An 8,478-nucleotide genomic window follows, 5' to 3' on the forward strand; every position below is an offset into this window, starting at 1 on the left:
AACACCGTAAGTGTTTAGGAAGTAGAGGGTTGCTCAACTAGCTGCACCCGTAGGCCCACACTAACTAATTGTTTGGGGTTGCCCCTTGAAATCAGTCTCACTCACATTTGTTGGCCAATCATAGCATTTTGTTATCTAGATTCTATAATTTAGTTTAAACACTATTTTAATCAATGTGATGAGTGAAACCATTAATTATATATATATATATATATATATATATATATATATATATATATATATATATATATATATATTTTGTTGTTTTTCAACTTAATTTTTTTCCTAAAAACACTACGGATTCTGTAACAAAGTTCAAGAATTAACATAACGTATTTTATAATGCATTTGATGTTATTCTGTGTTACATGTTTATTCATTTATGTCCCACAAACCAATCCATTTCATCCCACTCATCCACAACTAGTGGCCACAATCCATTATAAAGTCAATCTCAACTGCAAACCAAAACACACACACACAAGATTCTCCAAACAGGAAGCGTTTAGATTCCACAAAATGGGTTCCTCATCGTGCTGTTATAATAATAACAATAATAATATCCTCGTAAAATGTTGTATACCCTGTCTCCACCACATCATACTCACCCAATCAACCATGCCTCCAACACCAGAATTCGTTCATGTGTTAAATCTCATAGCAGAAATGTCACAAACATGCGGTGGGAAGACTTAAAGGCAGCAGTTGGACAGAGGATTAACGTCCAAGGGATTCTGTTTTCGGTTTCGGTGATTACTAGAAACAGGCATTGGATGATACCTCATGTATCAGTGCCTGATGTAACATATATTGATTGGGCTGCTTTGAAGAATAAGGGGTTTGAAGGTGTGGTGTTTGATAAGGATAACACACTTACTGCTCCTTATTCTTTGGATTTGTGGGGCCCGCTTACCGCGTCTGTGGAGTCTTGCAAATCGGTTTTTGGAAACAACATTGCGGTTTTCAGTAACTCTGCGGGTAATTTAGTTTCACACTTTCACTTTCACCACAACTGATTACTTTGTGTTTATTTTGAATGGTTTGATGCTTTAATTTGGGATTAGGACTTGAGGAGTTTGATCCTGATGGCAGGAAAGCCAGGGCAAATGAGTTTGCCATCGGAATTCGAGTAATTAGACATAGTAAGTCAATATATTAATATCTTAATTATATCATTTATTTGAATTATAATTGCATGCTTACAAGTAGGGCTGTTAAACAGGCCGTGTTCGTGAGTTGGCAGCTCCAACCCGACACGAACCTAGAAATTTGACAAGAACCCAAGCCAGAAAATTGTGTAAGAGAAGTGAACCCGAACACAACCCGCTTATTCATGGGTTAGCCTGAACACAATCAGTTTGACCAGTAAGTTTTTTTAATACTTTAAATTTACATTTTTACAACCAAAAAAATTTGTATAAAACACTTCAATTATAATTATAAAATTGTGTTAACTTCGTTTTTAGTTTTAAATTTTGGCATAAGATACCCAAACAATAGGTTAAGCTGGTCAACGTGTGAACCAGCCATGTTGAGCCAACTGACCCGAACTCTTTTATACGAAACCAAAACCCACGAATGTCGTGTTAGGGTCTGTACAAGTGAGAAATGTGTGCTTGTAAATACTTGATTTCTTGTAACAGCCCAGCTACCACCGCACCATAATATTGTCCGCTTTGGCTGGGATGTACCACCATCGCCTCACGGATTTGCTTTTGGTTGCCCAGGTGGTCACCCATCCTCATACTTCTCCCACCTGAGCACGCTTAACCGTGAAATTCTCCTCTCATCCACTACCATTAAGCGCCCAAAACGCGTTGAATGTATCCACCTCCTTATAAAGAAGGCTTAGTTTTCCTCCCCAACCGATGTGGGATGTTACAATTCACCCCCTAAGGGGTCCAGCGTACTCGCGGGACCTGGCACCACCGGCCCGAACTTGTAAGGCCCCGTTCCCGGGAGCCCTACTTTAACGTCGGATTTACTCATAATAATAGTTCTTACAAATCAGAGTTAATTAAAACTTTCGCGGAATATAAAACCTTAACCGTTTATTACAAATCATTTAATCTTCTTTAAAACCATAACTTAAAATATCATATTTAAACATCGTTTCTTCCATCTTCAGATGCCAGCTGTCCAATCCATGTCATGTGTCGTCCTCATGCCATCTCGATAAGCATATATATACCTGCGTGCATACTAAAAGTCAGCTACGCTGAGTGAGTTCTAGTTAATCAAGCAACTTATCATACAACCACTACTTGCAATTATATATATACGTATCCGAAGACACATAGCCCACTATCTAACCTGCTCACCTTACCACTTAACCTCTTATTTATCCCTACAATTTACCCACTTTAATAACGAATACGTTATGCCACTTTGCCACTTTAATAACGAAGTCACATATAGGCTTACCCTACCACGTACTATCGTCATGCCACTAACACTCTTACTAGACTCTTGCCTCTTCTAACATACTCTACCTCGATCTACTTGTCTACATCACACTTCATATCAGTTCATTATTTACATAATAAGCAAGTCACATCATAGCATTCATACACACTAACAACCATTTGGCAATCACTATCCTTGGCGATGCGTGCAATATCCGAAGATCGTTCACGTACCGACAAGCATTATATAATAGCTACCTCGTATAACATCTATAGCATACACTTACCACTTAAGGTAAGTGTATTCACACTTCACATCGAGTATGCACACAACCCAGAAAACATAACAAGGAAATGGGGCTAGAAACTCACCTGAACTCGGTTGCGTTCACCGTTTATAGTTATTCCTTTCTTGAGCTGTGCACGGCTAACTGTATAATATTTACATGTATCAATTTACTATTGCTACTCATATCGTATTTCTATCTTTATATAACCCACAACGGACGGGGGTCCGGGGGCAGCGCCCCTGGCAGTGGGGTCTAGGGGTGGCAGCCCCTAGCAGGGTCCAAGGGGCAGAGCCCCTGGCTGGGGTCGAGCTGTCTTATCACATTTTCCACTAGGATTTTAAATTATTATTTTATTCACCATCACATTTTCCATAACGAATTAAGCCTAATTCGTTATCACATCACAGTCTAATTCGTTATCTCTCCTTAGCTAATTCGTTATACTAGTTCGTCCCCCTTCACAATGAATTGGACCCTTATGACGAACTGGTCCTTTAACGAACTGAACCTTTAACGAATTGAACCCTTATCGAACTGGGGTTCATTCGTCAGTTCTCCCTAAACGAACTGCTTAACGAATTGGAGCTTCTTCGTTACTTATCCTTAACGAATGGCTTAACGAACTGCTTCTAGTTCGTTACTTCCTCTTAACGAAATGGATTAACGAATTGCTTTTTGGTTCGCTAAGTCATCCTCTAACGAACTAGGGTTAGGTCAGAATGTCAGAGAACATTCTCTGACATCCTTACCTTGTACACCCAACTCCGGCGCCGCCTTTCCGGCGCCGTCTTCGCCGGAAAACCGAGATATCGCCGGAAAAACGATATCTCAGCCGTTTCACCACCGTTTTCACCATTTTTCGTCCCGTTCGATCCAGATCTGAGCTAGGGTGATTCCTAAGCTCATCTTAGGTTCGGTTTATACCCGATTTCACCCGGATCTTGTGACTTCAACGGTTTAACGGTGTCGGCTCGTCGTTTCATGACTAAATCTAACGGGTTTGAGTATAAACAACATCATACTATCATTAACTCGGGTCGGAAATTAGTTCTTCTTCTATTTCGGCTAGAGAGAGAAGGTAGGATGAGAGAGAGCTAAGTGTGTGTTTTTGTGGTGTATGGAATATGAGAAATGAATGATTAAATGGTGATTTAAGGTTTATATAATTATGGATCATGGGCTTAGGCCCATGGTCCTTCCCTCTTTCCTTCATAACCGAAGTCCATAACCCATATCCCTTACCCAACACTAGCCCGACCCGTACCAACTCCTACTTTATTTAATTATTTCTCGTTAACCCAAGTAAACTTTCCCTCCAATATTAAATAATATAATTAATATTATTTTGGAAATTTCGGGATGTTACATTTCTCAAAAGTGTTGATGAATTCATGTTTTGTGGTTTATTGTGCATACTAGAGACGAAGAAACCGGCTGGTTCAGCTGAAGAAATTGAAATACATTTTGGATATGATTCATCAAAGCTCGTTATGGTATGAACTATGAAGTATTTTCTAAAAAAAAGTTAATATGGTGTTCTTAAGATTAAATAAGCTGTTATACAAAAATATATATCTTTTTTCAGGTGGGTGATCGAAACTTCACGGATATTGTCTATGGAAACAGAAACGGGTGTCTTACTATATTAACTGCCCCGCTGAGTGTTGCAGAGGAGACATTCATTGTTAAGCTGGTTTTACTATCTTATCTTTATTAATTCTAATACGGGCTGGGTAACATGTTAGGCGAATAAGCTGATTCAGCTACATATATAGCATCTCAAAGTCATTATAAGCAGGGGCGTCTCCGAGAATTTATGTACCTCGGCCGAGCCGAAATAAAAAGGCCCGTGTGCAGTAATAAATATATAAACTATTTTTTGTAAACGACAATAACGTTATAACAATAAATATAACAAAAATATAATAATAAAATCAAATACATTAATAGCTAACGATAAGTCGAACATTCATAAAGTTCTCTAGCATTCCCTATCAAATAGATTTTGGTTTAGGTCCAAGTTAAATTGAGAATTTAACTTAACTTAGTATTGTTTAAAAAAGAAAATAATTGTATTATTTAAAAAGGAAAAAATAATAGAAAAGAAAAGTTGATAAAGTAGTCTGCAAAGTTACAGTACAAATAACAATTAAATAATATTATTGATGATCTTACCTCCTTCAAGAATACATCCTGCTGCAATTCATACCCACTGGAAAATTTTCCGGCGAGGTTTTTTATTTCTTTGTTATATCTTTTTTCTCTGATTTTGTCATTAATTCACAAGCCATTGGCCCAATTTCAATTGTTAATGTTTAATAAAAATAATATATGTTTAAAAATTATGTTCCCTCGACCGAAACCGTGCCTCGGACGAGGGTGCGGCTCACACACCTCAAGAGCCGCCCCTGCTTATAAGAAAAATAATTGTAAGGCCCCGTTACCGGTGCCCTACATTTGTCGTTGGATTTAGTCATTAACATAGTTCTAATCATCAGAGTTAATAAAAACATTCGCGGAATATAAAAACATTCATAAAACATCACACATTAATCCATACTTGTTTTAAATAAACATCTTGTCTTTCAAAATCAAAGTAATAAACATAAAACGTCTTGAGTCTTCAAATGCTAGACTCTTATTCTTCTGTCATGTGTCTAACTGAAGTTAGCTGCTTCATCCTACTCACTTGCGTGCATACTAAAAGTCAGCTACGTTGAGTAAGTTTTAGTTAATCATACAACATACAATATTCTCATAACTACGTACTTTCGTACATAATTCATATTCTCATACTTTACTCATAACATACCTACTTACATTCATACTTTACTTTAAATTCTACTTTACTTTATTCTATTCTGCCTCGGATATTATCATGGTCCGGTCCCTTTTTCTGCCTCGGATATTATTAGGGTCCGGTCCCTTTTTCTTTTTTCTGCCTCGGATATTATTAGGGTCCGGTCCCTTTTTTTGCCTTGAGTATTATAGGGCTCAGTCCCTTTCTGCCTTGAGATTTATAAAGGGCTCGGTCTCTTTTCTGCCTTGAGTATTATTAGAGCTCAGTCCCTTTCTTCTATTTCTATACCTGGCTATCTCTTACATTCATTCATAACATACATATCATTCATACGTTATACATAGCATTATAACTTGACAGTACGTGCAATATCCGAAGATCGTTCACGTACCGATAAGCAATCATTCATACCTTTCACATAATCACATAAGGCATACACTTATCACTTAGGATAGATGTATTAACAATCACATCAAGTATGCATACAGCCCCGAAAACATAACAAGGAATGGGGCTAGAAACTCAAATGGGTCCTGTTACGTTCTCCGTTTATCGTTATTCCTCTTCTTAACTGAGCCTTGCTGACTGTATATAAGTTACACGTATCAATACTCATCCTATTTGTATTTCAGTCAAAATGGCTAAGTCTGATATAATCTATTGGCCTTGTATTAGATCACTTTATACTTAGAATATTTGGTCTTGTATTAGATTACTTTATACTTAGAATATTTGGCCTTGTATTAGATTACTTTATACTTAGAATATTTGGCCTTGTATTAGATTACTTTATACTTAGAATATTTGGTCTTGTATTAGATTATTTTATACTTAGAATATTTGGCCTTGTATTAGATTACTTTATACTTAGAATATTTGGCCTTGTATTATATTGGTATTAGAATACATTGTAATCTAATGCATGAATTGTAATCTAATGTTGAATTGTAATCTAATGCATGAATTGTAATCTAATGATGCATTGTAATCTAATGCATGAATTGTAATCTAATAATGAATTGTAATCTAATGATAAATTGTAATCTAATGATACATTGTAATATAATGCATGAGTTGTAATATAAAGATGCATTGTAATCTAATGCATGAATTGTAATCTAATGAACCATTGTAAGCGACTGTTATTGTATGCGAGTCCCATGTATGCGAGTCCCATGTATGCGAGTCTAATGTATGCGAGTCCCATTGTATGCGAGTCCATCGTATGCGAGTCTAATATATGCGAGTCTAATGTATGCGAGCCCCATTGTATGCTAGTCCCATTGTATCCAAGTCCCATTGTATGCGAGTCCATTGTATGCGAGTCTAATGTATACGAGTCTAATGTATGCGAGTCCATTGTATGCGAGTCTAGTGTATGCGAGTCTAATGTATGCGAGTCCATTGTATGCGAGTGTGCTGCACTTTATTAAATTAATAAGTCACGGCTCGGTCCATTATCCACTCGTTTTAACCCTAACATCTTGCCCAAGCTCGGTATGGGCTCATAATTTTTTTCCCAACCATTTTCGGCCAAAACTTGACCCGGTTAACCTTAATGTTTGTGGACCTTTATGGCTAAAACGTCCAAAACTAGATCTAGGGTTCATTTAAATGAGCCGATCATAACCATAAGTTCGTTAAGTCCATTTTAAAATCTAGTTTATTACTTTAATGTTCGTTTATAGCCGATCTACTCCTGGTTTAAGTTTCAAGGCCAAACGTCCATTAATACATAAACTTTAAGATCAAGAACGTACCTTTACGTGTTCGTTTGGTCTCGGTTAGCTTGGTTATGAACTTTGAATCTTATATCTATCTTGTATATTTAAGATCTATTAATATTCAACGTTTGTTTGGTCTCGTTTCACCCTCACTCTCTCACGGCCGTATTTATTAAGGTGTGTGTGTGTTTTTGAGTGTGTAGAGATTATGGAAAGATGGAATGAGAATTTAGGGTTTTAGGGTGGCTTAAGGGGGTATTTATACTCCTTAAAGCCCATGGACCTAAGGCCCATCCCATCCCATCCCTTAATCCTTCTTGATTATTCCAAGTCCATATTCTCTCTAATATTTAATCCTAACTAAATATTTACACACAATAACTACACACAACTTTTTTTATTATTATAACTTTAGGATGTTACAATAATTGTGTTAGTTACTATTAAATACTAAATACTACTTAAAATTCGCATGTCATAACTCAGATTGTTGTGAATGAGGGCAATTTGAGCCAAAATTTGGGCAAACTGCTTTTTTGTTCATTATATGTAAACATAGATAGTGGCAATATGCAAGTGAAAGTTTGGGCATTTTTGTGATTGTATACTTATATATATTCAGGTGAGGAAGATTGAACAAGCTCTTCTAAAGTGGTGGTTGAGAAAGGGGTTAAAACCAGCGAATGCAAGGCTTCTTTTGGACGCTTTAGATTGCGTGAAAGCATCACCAACTTTTTAAGGAATGCCGTAGATTGATACTAGAAAATTGAGGAATTGAAGTCATTGTATGTGGCACAAGCCCCCTATATATGATTCTTTTTGTTACCTTATTCTTATTTAAATGAAACTGTATATTGTGTGCAATGCAACAAATTTTAAATGTTGGTTAATTAGTTAAAAGGTGTTTATTTCTTGAACTAGCTTGATGTGATCAACATTTGTACCTATGTAAGATGCTTTGCTAGTTTGGATTACAAGGTAGCTCGTTTGTTTTGAAATTCGTGAAACTTGAATAACGGTGTTGTTTAAGGAAAGGCCAAATAGTCGGTTGTGTAATAATCTTATTCAATCAAGCTTATTGATGTATTGTATTGAATGAGAATATATAATACAAGTTTGCAATAATCACTCCTTTAATTAAGGAGTTTGACAAAAATAGATGATACACAATTAATTACAAAATATATTCTTATATTATCTAATATCCCCCTCAATCTACACGGTGGAGGACCAAGACGAAGCATGGCACGAAGATGCTC

The 8,478-nt window shown here is 36.5% G+C and overlaps 1 protein-coding gene across 1 annotated transcript; it reads left to right on the top strand.

The window, feature by feature from the left end:
• The first annotated feature begins 377 nt into the window (after window positions 1-377).
• LOC143562794 (phosphatidylglycerophosphate phosphatase 1, chloroplastic/mitochondrial-like) lies at window positions 378-8,103 on the top strand. Its single transcript, XM_077050499.1, has 5 exons — window positions 378-978; window positions 1,065-1,142; window positions 4,115-4,188; window positions 4,281-4,388; window positions 7,842-8,103. Exons 1-5 carry the CDS (start codon window positions 573-575, stop codon window positions 7,956-7,958), a joined length of 783 nt encoding a protein of 260 aa, XP_076906614.1. The 5' UTR covers window positions 378-572; the 3' UTR covers window positions 7,959-8,103.
• Window positions 8,104-8,478: the final 375 nt, after the last annotated feature.

Source organism: Bidens hawaiensis, unplaced genomic scaffold (assembly GCF_021521415.1).
Source record: "Bidens hawaiensis isolate Kalapana, Puna unplaced genomic scaffold, B.hawaiensis_p1.1 tig00021170_1, whole genome shotgun sequence".
In the NCBI taxonomy this organism is placed as follows: Eukaryota; Viridiplantae; Streptophyta; class Magnoliopsida; order Asterales; family Asteraceae; genus Bidens; species Bidens hawaiensis.

Bases quoted from the DNA above. Each gene is read 5' to 3' on its own strand.
- LOC143562794 (XM_077050499.1), top strand. From the start codon at position 573: ATGTTGTATACCCTGTCTCCACCACATCATACTCACCCAATCAACCAT. The intron at 979-1,064 runs GTAATTTAGTTT...ATTTGGGATTAG, and splicing joins GGTTTTCAGTAACTCTGCGG to GACTTGAGGAGTTTGATCCT. The intron at 4,189-4,280 runs GTATGAACTATG...ATCTTTTTTCAG, and splicing joins ATTCATCAAAGCTCGTTATG to GTGGGTGATCGAAACTTCAC.